This window comes from Tribolium madens, unplaced genomic scaffold, assembly GCF_015345945.1.
Source record: "Tribolium madens isolate multiple individuals breed KSU strain unplaced genomic scaffold, Tmad_KSU_1.1 Scaffold_91;HRSCAF=231;Tcas5.2_LG7, whole genome shotgun sequence".
Lineage (NCBI taxonomy): Eukaryota > Metazoa > Arthropoda > Insecta > Coleoptera > Tenebrionidae > Tribolium > Tribolium madens.
Genome location: NW_025401063.1, coordinates 13,955,269 through 13,977,541, shown reverse-complemented (window position 1 = coordinate 13,977,541; position 22,273 = coordinate 13,955,269). Strand labels below are relative to the sequence as shown.

Below are 22,273 nucleotides of genomic sequence, written 5' to 3'. Positions count from 1 at the left end.
ACAATTAAGTCAAAAATTTAAATCGCCTCAAGAGTAAAATTTAGAAAGGGAGGAAGCCACGAAATTTACATTTTATACCAAGTAACCTTCCAATTTCAAACCGCCGCATTTTTATTGACAAGAGAATTAAAAAATAATTGTAATTTATCTTCTGACGACACGTCACACTGTGATATAACGATGGTTGCAGGATCAAGTTGATTCTAATCGGTCATTTTTGTCACTGAAATAAAAATACTCCTAATATTCATCTGTAACAATCAGATATTATCAATAATCAGAATTAAAAATTACTTTGATTAAAGTATAATTATATTGATTTTATGATTAAAAAGTTTGCAAAATGCGAACAAAGTAATATTGAAAAAAATTTACTTATTAATGTTAGCAGCGTACTTAGGTTTTATTAAAAATTTCACAAGACTTTAATGAAAGCTTTTTTACTTTAATACCGTTGGCGACCGTATACACTTTTTGTATTAGAATTATGTTTGAATTACTACTTCAATAATTATAATGTAATAAAAAAATTTAAATCTCCTCGCTTGATGCGACGTATTACAGAGGATCAGAGAACGGATGCGCACAATCTTTCAATCTCCAACGACAGTTCGGTTACTCAACAGAATTCACGTTACGCTAAACCGGGATTTATTCGGCAGGTAAAATGATAAGACGGCTTTATTTGGCCCTTACAAAGTTCTAGATGTGTATCACAAAAAGATTCATTTTTATCAGAAAATCAATTTTGTTACAAGTGGTTTAAAATTGTATAAATTACATATCCATCTAAATCTTGACAAGTTAATAAAAATGAATCTAAACCTCTGCGCACTCGGTTCTTTCGAGAGAAAAAAACAAATTTTAGAAAAATTAAGCAAACATTTTAAGCAGACAAAATTCATTTTAGGTATGCAGAGTACATACATATAAATGATGTCCATTTTTTTAGCCTAAATTTTAATTTAAATTCAAATTTTTATAACAAATAAAGATGAAATGACAAATGTGTGCATGCATATATTTTGTATTAAAGTATATTCTAATTAATTCATTTGAAAAGACATAAATAATTCATTTCCTGTTACAGTTGATTAAAATTTGTAACACCATTAGCAATTCTCGATCATATTTAATAGAGTAATGGAATTTATTTCAAATATAAGCGCAATTTATATGTGAGAGATAAATATTTCTATTTAATTTAAAATACGTAGAAATATGCAATTGCACCTCACTATTTTTATTTATTTTGCTTGCGGTAGAAATTACAAGAGAATGTCGGCACCCGTATGTAATTCAAATTAAACTTGTAGGTAATTTAATTTATTAGGCTTTATGTGATTAGTGAAACGCTGTTTAAGGAGATATTGTAATTTGTAGTGGCTGAGGGAAAACAGCTATGCTCAACAACGACTGTAATTTTACGGCCATTTTAATAAAAAATATTGCAATAAAAATTATCTTATATTTTTATAAAATAATTAAACAAATTTATTGACTAATTATTAGAATTTACTTGTCTCTATTACTTGTAAAATGAAAATTGTAAAACGTAAATTGTACAGTTGGGAACAAATTATTTTGGCTTTGGTCGTCAAAGACACTTGAGTGACATAAAGTTGTTAGGTCGTTAACGGAAGTTGTTGTTGATGATGCTATACAAAAGGCAAAAAGCTATTTGCGTCAAGTTTGACATTATTTCACTTTGACATTCCGATTTTGAATAATTTTTGCCAAAATCTTATCACGAAAAGTACCGAATCACACAGCAAATAACAGACGCAATTGACATTAAAATTTTGTCTGTTATTTGGTACATGGCCTTATGTTGTTAATAACTACATACATATTTATATGTATTTAATTATCTTTCATCTTAACAAGTGGATAAATAAATTAATGAAAGACATTCCAAATATTTGTTTGTCAAAGCATTCTTGAATTTTGCCTTAAATGAACACATGTAGTTACCTATAATCTCCTTGTGTACAGTGCGTCTTCTTATAAATAAGAAGATTTGCGACGTCTTCATGGCAACATCTATTCGTATTTCCTTTGTTTTTTAATTACATCCTTTGAGCAAAAAATACAATTTAGCTTTAGTACTGCAGATGTCGTTTTTGATGTCTGTTTGTATCTTTTGTAATCACATATTCCATTTATTTCTTTGAATTATCAAAATCTTTACCAAAATGAATGGCAGACTGTATTCATTTAAGCGAAATTGTACTGTGGTATGTACAACCGGGGAAAAAACTATTCACCAGTCTAACTTTCTGCTCACACTGCGCTTTGTTGCAATAGTGTTTCCGATTAACTAGTTGGAGAGCAGGTAATAAATATCTCAAAAGACCCTTATTTAGGAAGTTGGTCAGAACTCGAGGACTGTCAAAACTGTCTTATTCTGAAAATTTCCTTAATGAGTATAAATTATTAAATGGGATTATAATAATTTGCAAAATAACACTAAGCAAATTTTGAGAAAAAAATGCACGCCCATGTATTTCATTACCTTAATAACATTTTTTGATTTACTTTTAATTTTATTAACAAATAGCTAGTTTCATTCGTTTTTTATATTTATTTTTATTACTTCTAATCAAAGCAAAAAACCCAAAGTGGTTTAATGCCATAATAATAATAATAATAACTAATATTATACAGTATGTCCATGGATTTTTTTTTTTATTTGAGGCTAACACTGCAAAAGAAAAACATTTTTTGCTTCACTTGAAACTAGTAATTCTGTAATTAAAAGTTCATTATTTTCACTTAGTAGAAAGAAAAATTAATTTTTCTCTTGATTTTGAACTTGCAATAACACACAAATAATAATAACATGTTTAATATACTTTTAATCGAATTATTATTTTTACTTTTACTTACTCAGACTTTACCGGTTTTTATGTTCAAAATAAATAAGATACAAAATTAATTGTTAGTATTAATTTTTCGTTTGATTCATCCAGAGGAAACAGAAAAGCGAAAATGTTTAGGTTGGAAAAAACTATCCAAAAGAAAAATAATTTTTTTCAAACGTTTTTTCCAAACGACCATAGTAATAGCTATTTACGGTGTTACACCGGTAGCAACATTTTTAAGGCCGTGCCAATCTTTACTAAGCAGCCTTGCCAAACATAAAGGTCTCGTCATACGACTCGACCTGTATGTTTGGCAAGGCTATATAAATGCTACCAGTAGTATATTGTATAAAGTTTTTTAAGATACTGCAACGATCACTTTCAAGTTAAACAAAAATTCATGAAAACAAAAATTTAACTAGCGTTTACATAGTTATAAACGTGTCCGGTAGATAGAATTAGTTACCAAAAAGTATTTTTTAACGAAATTATTAATAAAAATATTATAATTGAGTTTAATATAAGTATGCATTAAAAAACGTTGTTGATCAGCGTAAGTTGAATTGATAATTAAAATTAACGTATGTACTTCTTGTTGTATGCCTTTTATTTTGGTAATTTTTTGCATATTACTTCGGATTAAATTCTTGATTAAAAACTCTAAAGATTTAAACAAAGGCGACAACTAATTGCCCACCGATTTTCTGACAAACGGCCGAACTGTGTTGTTTTATGAATTATAATATCTAAAACAATTCATTTGGCTAATTAAATTTGCAAAATACCAAGCCCCAACATAAAGTAGGGACTTTATCGCGAAACATCAATTTTCCTGAAAATAAACCAGTAGTGGCATTCCACAATTGCCCCGTCCACATAAAATTCTTTAACGAGATTAATCTTATTTGCGTAGCAATTACGACAAGGCTGAGCCACATAATAATATAAATACGAAATATGGTCACGTCTAATTGGAAGCCGTTTTCAGCATTGGCGACGAGACGAATGTTACAATTATCGTGAGAGAGAATCACTCAAATTAATTTGACTTACGTTGAGATCTAAGGGTTCGTCCTCTGGTGTCAGCGCTAAAGAGCTCTTTCGGTGAATGACTGTCCTATCTGAAACAGAACAAGAAAATTCAGAAAGAGCCACAAAGAAACAAATGTTTACCCATGACGAAAGTAAACAACAAAATTTTTCGCAATCACGTGAGTAATTGTACAAAACTAATTAATCAATCTACCTACCCATTTATCGATTTTATTGATGAAATTCCGGAGTGTTTATTCGCAATTTTGCGTCTAGCGTCTCGCTGGAAAGCGCGAATCGATACTCTCTAATGGATTGTCTTTTCAAAATTTGATACACAAATAAATCTCGAACTGATAGAAGCTTTTACCTTCTCACCTTTCGACTTTTTCGCAACGAAATAAAATAATATTTTCCTAGTAGCATTCACTCATTATTTCTGTTGCAATTTCGCTTGATTGTACGAATCAACTAGAGAGGAAATTTATTGAGTGCCATTCAAAGACACTTAAAAATCCACCTCTGAATGATTAGTGGAAAAGAGTTTAATTAAATCGGTATTCGCTCAAATGCCCTTGTTTAGAAACTGACATCAATTGCCTTAAGCAAAATTTAATTACGGAAAAACCCTCTAATATGTACAATGCTCGTCCTACGAACGATTAAAAAAAAACTTTTGTGTAAAATAATTACGCAGCCTCATTGTGAAACTGAATCTTTAAAAAGGGATTTAAAAAAGTGCCTGTTTGGAGATAGTTAGTTTTTTTTTTCCATTAGGAAGTTAAGAGACAGTTTAGTTAACAAGGCGTAAACGCACTTAACTTATTTTGCAAAATAACTGAATACGTTTTAATGTTGACCAGTCACAACTCAATTGAAATGCAAATTTGTGGTTATTTTGATAACCCAAATGAAACAATTTTTTATCCTTTTATAAAGCGATACTGTGTTGGATTAATTAACGTTTACCTTGAATACGAAATTTTGTACAACAGTTTGGAAAAAATTAAGTTTCTTTATATACGGTGACTAATGAAAACCAATAAATATCGACCACCTACCTGATTAATGAAGTTGATAAAGTGATCGAGTAAGGCTATACGATTCGTAATAATTATTGCCTATTAAGGAGATTGTTGAAATACAAGAAATGCAATTATGTGTAGTTTCTCATAAATTGGTCTGGTTATTAAGTGTTAACTGATGAACAATCGGATAATTAACGAAATAAACAACAATATACCTGAAAACTTTCCGACTTACGTCATGAAAAATATGTTAGGTTCATTTTTGTAACGCGATCAGTGATTTTATACTTAATACTTAACCATTATTATTTATTATTAAACATTATACAGAGTATCCCAACTATAATTTGCACCCTCTAAAATCTCCGATTTCGTCCAAGTTTAGAAAAAATGCTGAAACGATAGATCAATTTTAACTTAATCAATTTTTTTTATCTTATTTCTTTCAAAGTTATTTCTGCATCCTTTTAGCGCCTAGAGCCACCTTTACAAAAACTTTAAATAGTAAGAGGGGTCGAGTGACACATAATTTTGAATCTGGTTTCATTGTCTATGCCACTGTGTTTTTTTTTCAATTTTGAACGATTTTTTTTTTAGATTACTGTGAAAGGAAACAAAAGTAGTTATGAAAAAACAATTAAATTTAATGAATGTAGACAAAATGTCCACCCCCAACTTCCACACAATGGTACAATCGATTTTCGAAAGCTTCTCAATTTCTTTAAATTTTGCAATTAAATTAGTCACGTACTGACGATTACTCTGTACTATGAACCAATTTAAAAATTATTGGTTTTTATTTTTAACTTAGATATTAAACGACAATAGTTTATGGAATCAAGTAGAAATTTCAGTCATAATTTCTTGTTATTTTAAAAAGTAAAAACATTAGTGCATCCTTAAGAAAACTCAACGCCTCTTGCATTTACATTTTTTGAAAAAGCACTAAAAGAATATAGAAATAAATACCTTTGAAACTAAAGTAAAATAATTTGGTGTCCCTTTAAGTTAAAATTCACATATTTCAGCATTTTTTCCAAACTTAGACGAAATCGAAGATTTTAGAAGGTGCAAATTTTAGATGAAACATACTGTATTACTACTAGAAAATTAATAATAACAGTGAATAAATCTTGACAATCACCAGTAATGTAAATTACGTGCTTATACCAAAATGTTTTTCTCAGCCTCAACTTTTTATTTTGTATGATCTTGGAGACACCTTACGAGTAGCCTACCCCCAAACCAAGACTTATTACTTTTTTAATAAAAAGTAATTTTTAACGTAATGGTAATGATTCATTATTCTCAAAACAAATCTGATTATTTATAGATGTTTCAGAATCCTCACATTAGCTTACAAAATTTAAATAAATTAAAATCTAGTCCAGACTTTGAGATAGAAATGCACGTATATTCTTTAACATTTCTACTTCTTCACTTTTATGTAAAACTAAATTTGCAAAAATTTGTTGAAACGATAAATAATTTCTGTACTAAAAACGTTTCTGTCGATATTGTGGATTTTTATTTTACTTTTTAAAAACAGACAGTTAAATTTTGGTCGGGACATTTATCTACTAATTGATATTGATGTAATCCTCTTGATTTGACATTCAAATTAATATTTAATCCTATTGTAACTTGGTAGCTTGCTAAAACCAAATGCTTTAGGTATAATACGAGTACCTTAATTTGAAAAATTACCACCAATTTAGCTTTTTTCTGTATTATTCTGTTACGCCTGACTCCAAAATTTGTAACCACATTAAATGAACACAATACAGAACACACTAACTTTAGTTCAAATTACTTCAAATGACATTTATTTAGAAATTTCAAACAGCCACAAGAATTGTTAAACAAAAATAACTGTGAAACGCTGAACAAACCTTATAATAACTATCATGGTTAAATTACATTTCTGATGCGTATGTATGATTTTCTGATGATGTTTGCAACTAATACTGAGGAAAATAAAGACAAAAGATATAAAAAATGACACATTTTATATCTAGAATTTTCAATGTTGCCAACTCAATTCCACAGTCATCTTTTGATCGGAAATTTAGTTGAACGCATGGTACGACATATGTTGTGCAATAACTATAAACTATGTATAGAATTACTTGAAAACAAAATGGTTTCTGTATAAACTTGCAGAAAGTCCTTAAGCTTTGCAGTGTAAAAAATCTCCTAATTTGCACAATTCACTGCATTGTTAACATTTTATCTGTAAAATTTATTTTGTAACTGGAGACGTCGTTTCACTTTTGGCCTTGTTTTATTTATTAATAACCAAGATATTCCCTCTAAAATTCCATTCAAAATTCAAATGCATATTTTTTGTACTACATTAAACAACATCGTAGCATCTTTAGTTTAATTACACGATATCAGCTGACAGTGCTTACGTGACTGACTTGAAACAGACATACACATCCCCAGTACACTTATCTCTAGATTTAGAACAGTTTTTCTCCTAACAATCATTTCTAATCTGAATAATCTCGACAATTTCCCAGACGTCTAGAAAAATTGATTCTATTTTTAGCAACTTCAATTTACTTCCTTACCTGAAAATACCACGAAATAAGTAGTGCATTGTTGATGAGTTAACATACACATCCCTGAATAATCCTTAGCTCTCAGCCAACAGGGTTGCCCTGGCGATTGCACGACCAATATACAGGGACATTTTTTTATTAGTAAACATATCCCTATGTATACTTTTAAAAAAACCGGGTCAATTTCATAGGGTAGGCGACCAAAATTTCAAGCTTTTAGAGGGTACTAGATATTAAAATATTCAAAACTAAAATTTTGTGTCAAGTTTGTCAAGTTTCAGAATTGAAATTTAAAGCGTAGCTTTAAAAAGTTAATACCATTTATGATACCCATCTACACCGAAGTGAATCGGGAGATATAGTCCCATCGCATAGCCCCCACGATCGCCAGACTTGGCACCTAACGATTTCTTTCTTTGAGGGTATTTAAAAATAAAAATTTATACTAATGTTCCAATGCAAAATTTAGAAGAGCTGAAAGAACGTATTCGTACAGAATTTAATAATATAGATCCTGAATTTATCAGGAATACAGTGGCGGGGTTTCTAAAATCGCTTGGGTTGGAACTGCAAGGAAAGCATTTTGAACACTTTAATTATTAAATATTTTTCATGTTCTATTTTTTTTTAATTAATATTTAATTACATTTACTTTGTAGTTTTTACAAGTTCGTCTTTTATTTATCGATATTAAAGCCTTTGCAATATTGGTTGCCTATGCCTAGACTAACCCCTAATCGTAATTGCCATAGTAACATTGAAGTTGACCCGGTTTTTTTTAAAGTATACATAGGGCTATGTATACTAATAAAAAAATGTCCCTGTATGTATCATTGATATGGCCATTTTTTTTAAATTAAACTACTCAAAAAATTAAAGGTATCAGTTAGTTCACGCAAAGGGAGTTTCCAAATGAAAGCAAATCTCATCACATGAATATTTATTTTGTGTCATGTTTGTAATTTTAATTTTGTGAGCGACATGTTAATCAACGCAGCTTATGGTATTAGAACTTTACCTGATAATACTACAATGGAATTTAATAAGATCTTATCGAGTTGGTTAGGATTTGAGGTTTCCATTAAGTAAGTGTATTAATTGTTTTTGACGTTTCTGCATCCATACTACTGATCTATTCAGAACTTGGTTTAAATAAAAAAGCGACTTGAAAAATAGAATTAATTTAAAGGTTTTACTCAATCCAAAACAAACAAGTAAACAAAATTGTGAGTAAAATTATTTTTTCAAAGATGTTTTTTTAATTGTTCAGTAAAATAATAAATGTTCTGTAATACTAATACTAATAAAAATTAATATCAATAATCTATAATATTTTTGCGCATGGGATATGATTGTTCTGTAAATCATTTTATATACTTATGTGGGTAAAAAATTGATATGAAGGTTTTTCGCTGGATTGACCCAGAAAATGCCTTTACCTAAATATAAATAATGGTTACACTTTTTACACTCAATAAATCTTATTTTAATACTTAGCATTCCTTCATAGCGGTTAGATTCTTTTACTTAGCAAATAAGAATTATTTACTTAGCATTTTATTACTAGCCTAGTATTTAAATATAATTATTAATAATTAAATGGTTAATTAAGTTACAATTATAACAGTCTTTAGTTCATTTTTCTATTAAAATATCTCCTTTGTTGGTCCGTATTCATCACGGAGTAAAATAGCTATAAAATACAGGGTGTTTCACATAACTTTACGAATCTTGCGCCTAATGTACGCACCCAAATATACAAAAGTCACAAAACACTAGATAGAAAAAATATACATTTAATTATTTCATTTTTGGAAACCCATGACAGTAGTTGTCAAACTAATCACTGTTCCAATAATAGTCATAAACTGCAGTTTTTCAGAAACAATTACCATTTGTTCCATCAAGAAACGGCATGAATCATATTAGTTTATCTATCTTAATTACTAACTAAAACGTTGTAATTTTTGAAACGGTGAACAAACTCGAGAAAATTATCCAATTTCTCAAAATTTGTAATCGAGTTCGTATCGGAATATGTATTATTGATTGCATCTTACAGGCGCAGGCCTCGTAAAATTAAGTAAAACACCCTGTAGGTGGTATTCATACAATTTGTTGCATGTACCATTAAAGCTTTGTTTACTTACTTTAAAAAATCTTAAAACCAGAAAAATAAGCAAACTGAAAATAGGAAAGGGACTAAGCCAATAAGCTTGAGGGAACAAATCAGTAGAGAAATCATCATTTTTCCGGTCACTACGATATAATGCTTCAATGCATTCAATTAAACAGAAACTTAACAATAAATAAAATTAAAGTTTTGTTTCTTCCAAATACAGACAACAGTACGAGTATCACACTTTCTTACCAAATAATTATCTCTGCTTAAATGAAAACTGAAGCCTTACACACCTTGCAATTACTAAAGTTTTCCAAGTATAAAATAAAAGTCAAGTTTTCACAAAATGCACAAAATTAAAACTGTAAACTCCCAAATATGTTGTAACAAGTAATTTAATCCCTTGATATCATGTGTTCAAACACATAACTTTCAAACTTGTTAGTCTCTAATGAAAATCTTTATAATTTTCTTAAAATATAGTCGCACCAGGTATTATGATATCCTTAGCAAGTCGGAAACTTTTAATTTACTTCACTTTGAAACGTTCAACTCAATTTTATCTAATAGACCTTACAGAAATGTCTTTTTGAAAAAAGAGACCACCTATTTTTAAAGACATAGGTCGTGTCTAAACCTACATGCTTCGTTGCTCGCACATAACAAAAGATATACATATTTATCAAAGACCGGCTTAGAAATATTATGTAAGTATGTACACAGTACACACATTCATTGATTCTCCTGCTGAGCGACCCTCAATGTTGGAACATTTTCCATTTCTATTTCCTCGTTCCAGTTTTTTTTATTTTGATTATTGTCTGCAAAAGGAATGTCGGTCTTATCCCTTCGAGCGAAAATAAGAGGAATGGGGAGACTGCTATTGACATTAGCCTAAGGAAAAATGAACCTCATCGATGCTAGAAAAGGTCTCAGGAAAAAAAGTCCATTCATTTTGATAGTTATTTCGTGATAATAAATTTCGTTTTTAACTTTTATTACATAATATTTACGTTCAAGTTGCCTCAGCCGTCAGCAATCACCTTTCCATAAATTTATTTCTTTTCGCTCTGGGTGTCCAGGGCCAAAACGCAAATCACCATCAAATCATTCACACCTGCACGCGTCTGCATAAAACACAACACACAAATGATTTTTTAAATCCATTTCCATTCTCTCTCCACCTTTGTTACAGAGTTGTTAGCTTTTGTCACTGAAAGACGTAATTAAAGCGATAAATGAATTCAATTCACGTTTAGTGAACAATAGAAATTCTGTTTTTGGCGATAGAAATGCATGCATTTTTATCGCAAAGGTGAACACTTTAATGAAAGCATTTTCCAATATAGGGTTTTAGGGTTATTTTCCTAACAATCAGCTCGACTATTATCGACGAAAATATTAACCTGATGAGAACTGGTCGACCAACCAATACCCTGGGACTATTTTTATAGCCCAGATTTACTACATTTGAATCTACAGGTTGCACCAGCTAAGAATTTCTTCTGTTTCTGCACAACTACTCGTAAGTACACACAAAACTGATCGATAAAATATTGTCAAAAATTAATCGAGCCACCCTGTATACACCTTTGAATTAATTCTGTCGTAAATAAATTCTTAAGGTGTTCTAAAATCAATGATGTGTATGTCAGTACAGGTGTTTGTCTTCAATGCTTCATGTTGTTATGATCGATGAATGATAAACATTCAGTGCGAGTATTTTGAAATAGGCCAAAAACAAGCCACTGTCAGAGTAAAAGTGTGCAGCCAATGGAATTATTTATATTGTGTATTTACTAGTTGGTGGTTGGTTTATGCAACATTTCGCATTTTCGCGTATGCTTTTATAACTTGACGGTAGACACACATTTAATCTAATCAAAACATAAACACAGCGTAAATGTGTTACCGTAAAAGCTGTTAACGAAAAATTGTTTTTTTTTTAAATCTGGGGTACGTGGAGGCACAACAAGAATTGCCATTTTTATACATGTTGTTAAAGGCATGTAATGTGGCATTAATTATTTTTGAAAAACAAGGGCTATATGAATAATTTATCTAAACGTTAAATGTGACCACCAACATGTTGTTTATTCGATTATAGTATTTAACTCCAACGTGTCTAAAATAGAACTGTAAAAATAAATTTCAACATAAATAATCAAACATAATTATAAAAGAAAAGTAAATTTTATACCAAGTAGTTAGTTACTTTAATGATAAAATTTAATAAATATTATATTATGTACAACGCCACTTTAGACATGAATTTTATTAGGCACAAGCGAAGCGAGTGTTTAATAAAACGAATGTCTAGAGAAGTTTATACACGTGTTACATACTATACTTTTTATAAGATCTCCACAAAAAAATTAATAAATATTTGTACTTAATTAAATCCCAAGTTAGAAAACGAGCCGTAGGCGAGAGTGCGCCAATGCCATTATAAAACGTATATTTTATACTATTTTTCTAATTTGCACCCCCTTTTTTCTTATATTTTAATTAAAAAAAAAAAAAAATTTTGTCGTCTAGAAAATTTTGTGTTAGTTTGCATCGGTTGGTGACACTCGGCGCCCACCTGATTTTTTGCATCATTTCTGTCGTTTGTCATTAAAAATATAATTTACAAATTATTAGTTATTAGTGTTACAACATAATAATAATAAATAAAATATTAGCCAACAGAATTTAATTTGCACTCCGCCCGAAATTCGCGAAATTGCCGAACGCAATTGCAACAACGCAAAATTTGTTATCTGACAAGTCAGAAGCGGCATACAAAAACTAAATAACCCTAAATTCATTAAAGTACAGTGTGCTTTTATAGATAGCCATAAACGACTCCTACTGGAGACGTTAATAAACGTATTATAAACGCAAATTAGAAAAAAATCATTAAAGTACAGTGTGCTTTTATAGATAGCCATAAACGACTCCTACTAAAAGACGTTAATAAACGTATTATAAACGCAAATTAGAAAATTTGTATATTAAAGCACAAATTTGAAATTCCGTAACGAGCCGCGTAGCGGCGAGTTGAGGAACAAATGAGTGCTTGAAGAATTTTCTGTAACAAGTGCTTTAAAAAAATTTTAATTTTTTTTCTAGAGAATTTTGCGACGGTTGGCGACATTTATGTGGAATAATTTTAGACGGCTGTAAAAAATAGAAATAATTCTTATTTTCACATTTTTTTATAAATAGAACAACCGAAAAATCTAACCTTTTTTTTCATATACCCAAATACGATTTCAAAAATAATAAATAATGATAGAGTTATCGATTTTTGAATATGAAGGTGCAAATGCAAAATATTTCAAAAAAGTCCAAAAATTTGGAAACGGTTAAACTTAAGTATAGGGAAGATTAATAAAAACTCTATCAGAATCATTTAAGAAATTAAAAAACGCAACAAAAAATATATCATTGTTAAAACTACCAATACTTCTAATGTGGTCTTTAGCTAGAACAGCCTGTACTTAAATAGTACATTACATATTTATTATAAAAATTTTAGACGATGTATTGTTGTACAGTCGCGGCCGTTGAAAACTAAGACACTTTGTCAAAACCAAAATTTTGTCATTGTAAAATGCCTTGAAACTGAAGTTTCTAAAATGTCATTCAAATAATTACGAGTCAATATCGTAGAGTAGAAAACTTTACTTCAAAACAATGAACTTAAATTTTGTAGTCAGAAATATTTTATTGCAGCATCAGACGAGCGAAGTGAAGAGTATTGAAAAACATACTTTTTATTTTCATTTTTAATCAATTTTCACAATAGTTGATGTTTCTTTGAAACGATAATTGACATACTTATAATTTTTAAAATTTCAAAAAGTAGTAAAATCTTTTTAAACCATAATTAAAAATTAAATCGTACCTACATACATATGAGCGATATAATTTTCATAATGTAAAATCTGAGAGAGAATAAGGCCTTATTTCATTACCGGCATGTTATGTGAGTTAAGTCGTCAGATAATTATTAAACTGAAACAAGCGATTATAAAATATAGAATATTGAATCTGTCAACAGCTTTCGATTATTATCAATAGATTACAAGCAAATTTGGGCAGTCAACTTAATAGTTGACGGTGTTGCATTAGCACCTGAGATAATTAAATGTAAATGCGTTGGTGTAATTATCCCACGCATCCACACACCTTAATGTTTGAAACGGCTACGAAATCAGAAATAACTTGAAATAAGTAATTAAAAAATAATTTACGATTCGTATCGATTACTGCTTATTTGACAAAAAATTGTCGCTTATATCATAGAAATGATTTATGACCATTAAACCATTCAGAGTTGGAAAAGCAGGCGAACTGGTTTCAAAACTTACTTTATTGGGTTAAGCTGCCCACAAACAACAATTTTGATAATAATTTGGAATTATCGTTCGATGCAGACATAATTTGATAGTATTTATTTAATAAATTCTTTATTTATGATAATTCTATGCATTATGCATGTTTGAGAAATTAATCCGACACGATAATCACTGAGTAATTTGTGCTTAAGGCAAGTTGAATTTTTTTTTATAAAAATGCAAATTTTTGACAAAATTAAAGCTGAACATCTTTATACCTATATTGGTTGGTTGGTGAGCTGAGCGGTAAAAAAGGTTAAAAGCCACACGAAATTGCTTTAATAAACATAGTAATTAACTGGTATCAAAACCTATTAATTTTGGCCAAAGGAGATTAATGTGTCTTTAATTAAATGTTGCCATTGCTTGCTGGACACCGCTATACAAATTGACCGTTTTGGAGCAAGACTACGGTACCGGTTTTTTGCGGCGAAATTACATGAAAGAAAAACAATTAGTAATAAAATCATGAACGCTATACTAAAGGGAAAATTAAATCGCTCACCCAAAACGGGGTTATAGTTGCAATAACAAATGTCTACAATTGTCAATATAGATTTTCCGAGATGAAACAGTTCAGAATAAATCGCTGCAGGTTATCCTATTTGCACGAAAGGCATTGCCAATAAAAGTAAATATTCACAAAACGGAAGAAAGAGTTTACTATTCCGGGTCACAAATTTTCTAAGATGTTTCAACGCGTTGAGAAATTGTCGCTGGTTTCTTTATACAGGCTGGTATCCTGCAAAAAGCTTATTTCTGTATTTCACCCTAAATATTTTTTCTATGGTGGCAATTGCTCAGTTGCAAACTGAAGCAGAGTTGTTGCAATAATAAGCTTCCAAACTTTCCTGAAATGTTTATTTAATGCGTTATTCCAAATTTCCAAATTTTTTTGTTCATTGATATTTCAAATATTAGACTCAGAAAGGTTTAATTGAGAAATTAAAAGTCTAAAAAGCTAGAACAAAACTAAAACTTTTTTTAATTAGGAATTTTTGGATTTCGGTGTTGCTACTACGTATGTATTTAGCCACAGAAAGTGAAAACTAGAACTAAAACTTATATGTTTTAACGAATGAATATGAATATATATATATATATATGAATATTGTTTTTCTTATTTTTGTAGTAATCAAAATTTTTATAAAAATAATATTCATCCCAATTTGTTAAAGAAAGAGATTTTTTTGTCAAATAAATAAATATTTATATACATATGAGCCAATTTGCTAGTAACAGTAGAATTAAATTGAAAGAATATGTAAACAGAACAATGCGAAAAAGGCGTTTGTTTTTGATAATTATAGTTACAAATGTTTTTCCTCTTTGATGTTACAGAATATGTATCTTTGATGTTTGACCCGTGAACCTTGGCCAAGAAACATAAAAAATAATTCAGCTGTGTGACACACCTTGTAATTAGTAACACAGTATTGAATTTTTAATTCTGTTTTAATTAGAAAAAGTGTTTGTGTTAATTAGACATTTTTAGTGCAGTACACATAAGTACACTAAGATATAATAATTATAAAATTTGATAATTAGATTTTGACTTTTCAAACTTCATAATTAGTAATTTACGTTATACTCGTAAGTCAGAAAAGTCAGTTATCATACAATACAAATAAGATGTTAGTATCAAATGGATACTATAACTTACCGGATCTAAATTTTTTGTTTTATACTGTTTGCTGATATACCTATTTCATATACCTATTATATACCTATTATGCTTATTTAAATAATACCACAAAATGACAAAATTTTCGTCTAAATACCAAATTTATGACTGCATTTAAAAGAAATTACCGCATTTTTAAATTAACAAAAATGTATTTTTAAGCAGCGAAAACAATTTGTCTGTTGTAAAAAATATCATGATAACTCATTTTCACATTTAACAACCATTTTTGCAATTTGTTCATACAATTGACGTTAAAGTTAAATTAAGAATTGTGATAATAATACCGTCATAAATTAGTGCGTGATAGCAAAAATCGCCAAACACTATAGTAAATGAATAAAAAAAATTAAATAATGTCTGGTATACCTACAGCCAAATGGGAATCATACAAATAATAATTAGGCGTTTCTATTTATATCACTAATAATAAAATGAAGATAACAAAAATACTATCTGTTTTACAGTTTAATGCTGAGTCAAACAAAATGAAGAATAATTCATTAATAATTTAACGCACAGTTAATCTGCTTAGTTTTTAATTAACAAGGTTGTACAATTTACATAAGTAGATAGAACCTAATAAAATTTGTGTAATTTGTTCTGTTGTGTAGTCTCAAATGTGTGAATTCTTTCAGTTAACAAATCGTCAAATAAAAACAAAACAGTTACACAAGCAAACCCCAAAACTATGGAAATATTAAATAAGAAACTGTAATATGGGACAGAAACAGCGAAAGGAAATATTCATTCCGAATTATTAATTATTAATTTGTTAAATTAGATCAGTCATGCAAGCATTTAAATCAATCTTGATTCAAAAACAAGTTCTGAAATTAATACAACCGCCTTAATTAAAGCACCGTTAAGTGTCGTTTGAATAATTCAAAAAAAGAATTCTAAAAATTGTACTTATCAATCAGAAAAAATCCAAAAAACGCGTCAAACTGCCATAATTATCCTTCTCTCCTTCATAATTAAATTAACAACCCAGTAACTTTAAGCAATTAATTACAAGGAAAATCAAAGCAACTCAATCCCATCTAATGTTTGGGAAAATCAAAGCTCTTTCGTATGATCAAAATAACTCCCTAATAGGGAATTTTAACACAACAATATAAGCATTCATCGTATAATTCCGATTTTGCCTTCGTTAACTACAAAAATATTTACCATTGCATTCCTCCAATGTCTCTTCGTCTGTGATAGTCTCCATGATATCCTCCTGATCCCTCTGAATAATCATATTTCGATGCAGATCCAACAGCTTAATCCACGTTTAATCCAACCATCACAACACAATGTTTTCATTAAAGATCCACTATCAACTTTGTTTATTGCTAAACATTGTTTTATCACCAGCTTTTCACTTGCCGATTATTTAAATATTTATGGAAGCACTATTTCGGCATTTTAACGACGATTTACAACCTGAGAGCTTAAACATCAAACCAAAATGTAGGCGGAAAAATAAACATTCGTACAAGTATTTTATGAAGTGCATTTCCAGATTTTAGACCAGCAAATAGTCATTTCAAAATGAAACAAAAAAAACTGACTGATTTCTACATTCCATACATTCGCATTCTACTGGAAAAATGTTTGTGCCAACCTTCATTACAACTTCAATGAAAGTAGATCAAAAATGTGCAGTAATATAGAAATAGCTAAAATAACTAATCTGACATTTTATTTAATGAGGAATCAATGTAACAGCATTGACATATTATGATGATAAAGAATGGTTGGTTATTCTTGACATTTTAAAAATGGCATAAAAATCTGAAGATGGCATTGAATCATCATTTATTTATTATGATGTTCTGTTGTAGTTGAGTATCTATAAAATGACAGGTTCTGGTTGAAATCTTCGATTAAAGCTTATATCGAGCAAAAATGTAATGTCAACAATATAACCTGAGTTCATAAAAAGCCTAAGAAATATTGGAAAATAGATTTATATTAAAATATTTTCATAAAACTATTTTTCACATCTTTACATAACTTCACTATTCCGAGACTGCTTCTTGTCAAATCCTGCTTGATATATCCAAGGTATTTTCTTAACATTCTACATCAAAAAATAACACTAATAAAAAATAAAAATTACCAGTGACGTGCCCGTACACACGCCCCTGGTAAGAGTAAAAATAATTTCCGGAATATAAGTACTTTCAGTGGCTCACAAAGCCTGTAAAATTTTATGAAAATAACGCAAGTGGTTTTGGAGGAACTAATGGATTTTAATTTTTATCATAAAACTTTATAACCCTAAAGATTCGTAATGAAGCTTTATAGGACTATCATTTTTCTGACGAATTAGTATTATTTTCCGATGTAGAATATGTGGTTGCAATTTTACGCAATATTAAGAAAATACCCTGTATAATTATGTATATAGTTGCCGAAGTAAAAACTCAACCTAAAATTAATTAAGAAATAAAAATAAAATAATAAAATATGTTAAAAGTAACTAAAAAATTAAATAATTTAAATAGAAAGAAGAAAACAAGAACAAAAAGTAAACTGCAGTAAACAAATTATTACATAATATTTGTAAAAGTACGAGTAGGTGGGTAAATTGAATCCCAAATATACGTCTTATTATACTCGTAATTAGTATTTCATTACTATACACCGAAATGTAGTATTCTGTTGTACTGCAACACATGTAGGTAGTAACAAATTCTGAAAATAGAAAAAAGTAAATGTGTTTCAAAACTCATTTAAAAACTGAATACACAATCTAGATTCCGGAAAAACTTGCAAAACTGTTTTGGTCTAAAAATTTAGCTCGTTACAGATTTATACAAAACACAGTTTATTGAGTTTAAAAATTGTCCTAGCTAATGCAATGTTGAAAACATTTTTTAAAATTCGAATCTAACTCTCTATAATTGTTTATTGATTTACTAATCCGAACAATTAAATGTTATTCAACAAAAGAATTTACTCCCCACGTAGAAATTAAAATTCCTCATATTTTGAATCACATAATATTGAATATAAAAAATATTTTTCCAGCAAAATGCGACACCTAAAGAATTTGATCAATTACCAAATTCCCAGTTTCACATTATCGTTCACTGTTGTGACTTTGGTCCTTTGATAATTGACAAAGTCACTAAGCGTGGGTGCCCTTAGCTCATTAGTCTCTAACGCCCGTTCTAAAATTCAATAATCCGGACCTAAAAAAGCCTCGAATCACATTTACACTGCAAGAATCAATACCACTGCACAAATCACAGAAAATCAACTAAACTCAGTCGCATCACTGGCACATCACGCGTAGATGCACTAAATCAACCAGATAAGATACCGTTGTCTCCTCCTGGGCTGGGTAGGAAGGGGTTTATTAGCAGGAGGCATCTGAAGGCACAGCAGGACCAAGCAGGCACCTGACACACCGTCGGAACCGCACTGAGAAAGTTTGGTGTGTAGCAATCTGGTGCTCGAAGCTACTCACGACGACGACGAGCCTGTTCTAGGAGGTTTATGTGTATGTGTAGCGTATCATTGCCGCACACAATAGGAAGCAGACCTTGGATTTTATTTAATACGACGGCGGTCTGCTTCTAATCGGGATAAGTTTTCGTTCGACATTCACGGCAGAAATAACAATAGACCAGAATTACATCTTGGGAATTTTAACGAAGTGGAAACAGGGAGCCGATAGCTGTAGGATTGTGTTGGAAAGAATTCTTGTCCTATAGCAACGCCAAAAGGTTTTGCAAATTGGAGGTTTTGCCATATAAGTGCGAAAAACAAAGGAAAATTGCTTATACCTAATAGAAATAGTCGGCTTCTAGTATGCACTTACTACGAGAACTAGTACCAAATGAAATATGGACTTTATTAAAAATTGATAAAAATTTAGGAGAAAAAAAAAACAAAAAGCATTTTGTAATAAGTACAACATCATCTCCAAATAAGATTGAAAGCGTAATACCTATTATTGTTTTGAGTTTTGTTTGTATTTTTGTTTTTTATTCTCGAGATAAAATGTTTAAAAATAAATGTTTAAGGTAAAAGTTTTGAAAGTTAAAGGAGAAAACTGAGAGATCATGAATTTTTAACTACATTTATAATCAAATCGTGTTTTATCTACAACTAAATGGTAGTCTCGTCTTGTTTCAATTTCTTTAAACAAACTCTTTCTACGTAATGCTTTTCTACCAACAATTGAAGGAATAAAGAACATTGTATTTTCTAGAAACATTGAGCGGCGTAGCTAATACTGAATTCTTATGTTTTTTTTTTATAAAGAAGTACCTACATGGTACGAGAAGAGATTTTTATGTAATCTAGTTAGAAGAAAACTAGAATCTAAAGCAGAAACAGAGAGCAATAAAAATATTTTTCAATATTTTCAAAAAATCTCCACCTGCATAATTGTGTTAAAAAAACAGCAATCAATTTGGTCAAATTACATAAAATTATAAAAATTGAATTACCTATACAACTACCTATACTAAAATACATACATGATTTACTAAAATCTGTTTTTGAAACAGATTTTTTGGTAAAATATCGAATAATTTAAAAAGAAGTTCACTTAAGTCCTTGTATAAAATGACTTCTTATTTAAACTACGTACATTTTATATGTGCCTCGTAAGTCTCTTTCGATTTTGCTTTACTTAATAACACTGTCGGAAGAGAACTAATTTTGTAAATAATCCAATTTGACTGAGGAATTATCGTATTACTGCTGCAAGTATAATAAACCGAGATGTATTTGATTAATAGCTAGATGTGTATCTAATAATGTATATCTTTCACCTTGTTAAGGTAATCAGGCAGAGAATTAGTGTTAATGTCATTACTGACAACCGGCCTAATCTTCTAATTTACACTGACAATCAACATACACCCAGACTGTCGAACTTTCCAATAATACGTATGAAATGCAAATGAGAAAGAGAAAAAACATAATAGTAATTGGCTAGTGACTATCACTCATCTGATCTACATACAGGATGCGCCAGAACTCGCGCCAGGAACATGAAAAAAATGTTTAAAAAATTCTATCTGTCAAAAAATTTTGACATATATTTTTTGACATTTGACATATTTTTATATCTATTAATGATATTATGAAAATTATTTTTCCCACAGAAATAAATAGAGTCAAAGTGCAAACTTTAAACCCTCATAACTTCGAAATGTTAATAGATATTTTTTTTTAACATTTTTTCCATGTTCCTGGTATCTTACCTTATATGGCATTTTTCTCTGGGGCGCGAGTTCTGGCGCACCCTGTATAATGTTAAAATGCAGATTTATGAGTTTTTTGTTCTTGTAACAATGCAATACATAGCCGCAATTTTTCACATTTTATAATAATTATTATTATTGATTGTACTTATTGATTTTCGTTTTTTGTCAAAATTCATTTTTGGTGTCTTTTTCTAATAGAAGAAGATTACGACAGTGGATTTGTTTTTACGATTTAATTTATTGATCTTGTGTTTACTTATTAATATGTGGTTTTTATTCTGGGCCCCTTACTTGATATCTAAACCCTAAATCATTTCATATTTACAGCTCATAAAAAACAAAAAACGACTTCTAAGCTTATTTCCACTACATGTACCATCAAAAAAATTTAATGTCCTTACTCTTTAAAACATTGCTTGGACTCGCTGGGAGTAACTTTTCGTCTGCTGTTTATAAAACGGGATTTTTTCAAAAAAAAAACTCAATTACAAAGTCTTTGCAAAATTCATTTCTAAAACGCCATTTCTCATTTTGAGACTGATTTGTATCAGTTTAATCCTAGGAACTTTTAATATGGAGACATTCATAAAACATGTCACGACTTACAAGTTGATAGAGTTTATTGGTGATCAGAAGGAAAGATTTATTTTACTTATCGTGTTCCTACCTCTAGTATCACATTTCATTTAACTCTACCTACATGTATCACCTAATCTACTTTTGGTAGACACTATTATTTAACGTCTCGTCTAATATTAATCTTAAAATATCTTTTAATCTCTTCTAACGCCAACTTACCATTTGAAGTAATAAGCTTCACACTATACCTGAATTTATTAAAACAAGTTTTAAGACAATGCGACAAAAACCTCATAAAAATCTAAAATTAATCCGAATTTGCAAAATTGGTTTAGAGTCAAACACACAAAAGAAACGCAGTTGTTTCCATTTATATAAAACAAATTAAAACTTTTAAAAAATCAATAGACACAAAATTATTTTCATCCTGTTGTTTACGAGGAAACATTTTGATAATTACATGCTACGAACGGAATTTAAAATATGCAAAAACTAAGACTTTCCAAAGTTGAAGCTTTATTCAGTGAATCTTGAAGTAGATTTTAATCAATTATGTCCCGACTTGTTATGTTAATTTAGTTTCCACCATCTTTTAGAGTCAAATTGTGTAATTCTCAAACTGGTGCTATAGTTAAATTTCCATCATTAAATTATTTTTACTTTGTTATAAACTTGAACCATACAGCATTTCCTCATTCACATATCAAAAATGTATGTTATTATGACATTCAAGAATCAATCTTGTTTAAAAAAAATATTTTTAATTTAAAAAAAATTCTACAGTGGCGGACAC

The 22,273-nt window shown here is 29.6% G+C and overlaps 1 protein-coding gene across 7 annotated transcripts in view; it reads right to left on the bottom strand.

Moving 5' to 3' along the window:
- LOC123012202 (high affinity cAMP-specific and IBMX-insensitive 3',5'-cyclic phosphodiesterase 8) overlaps positions 1-22,273 on the bottom strand; it is a 63,039-nt gene that overhangs the window by 27,245 nt on the left and 13,521 nt on the right. For 3 of the 7 annotated variants that reach the window (XM_044410067.1, XM_044410068.1, XM_044410069.1), the window contains exon 3: positions 3,918-3,985. In XM_044410067.1, coding sequence (XP_044266002.1) covers positions 3,918-3,985 — 68 coding nt within the window. Of the gene's footprint in view, positions 1-3,917; positions 3,986-4,114; positions 4,242-16,855; positions 18,125-18,740; positions 19,154-22,273 lie in introns of those variants that run through there. The other 4 variants (XM_044410070.1, XM_044410072.1, XM_044410071.1 and 1 more) reach the window with 4 other exon arrangements.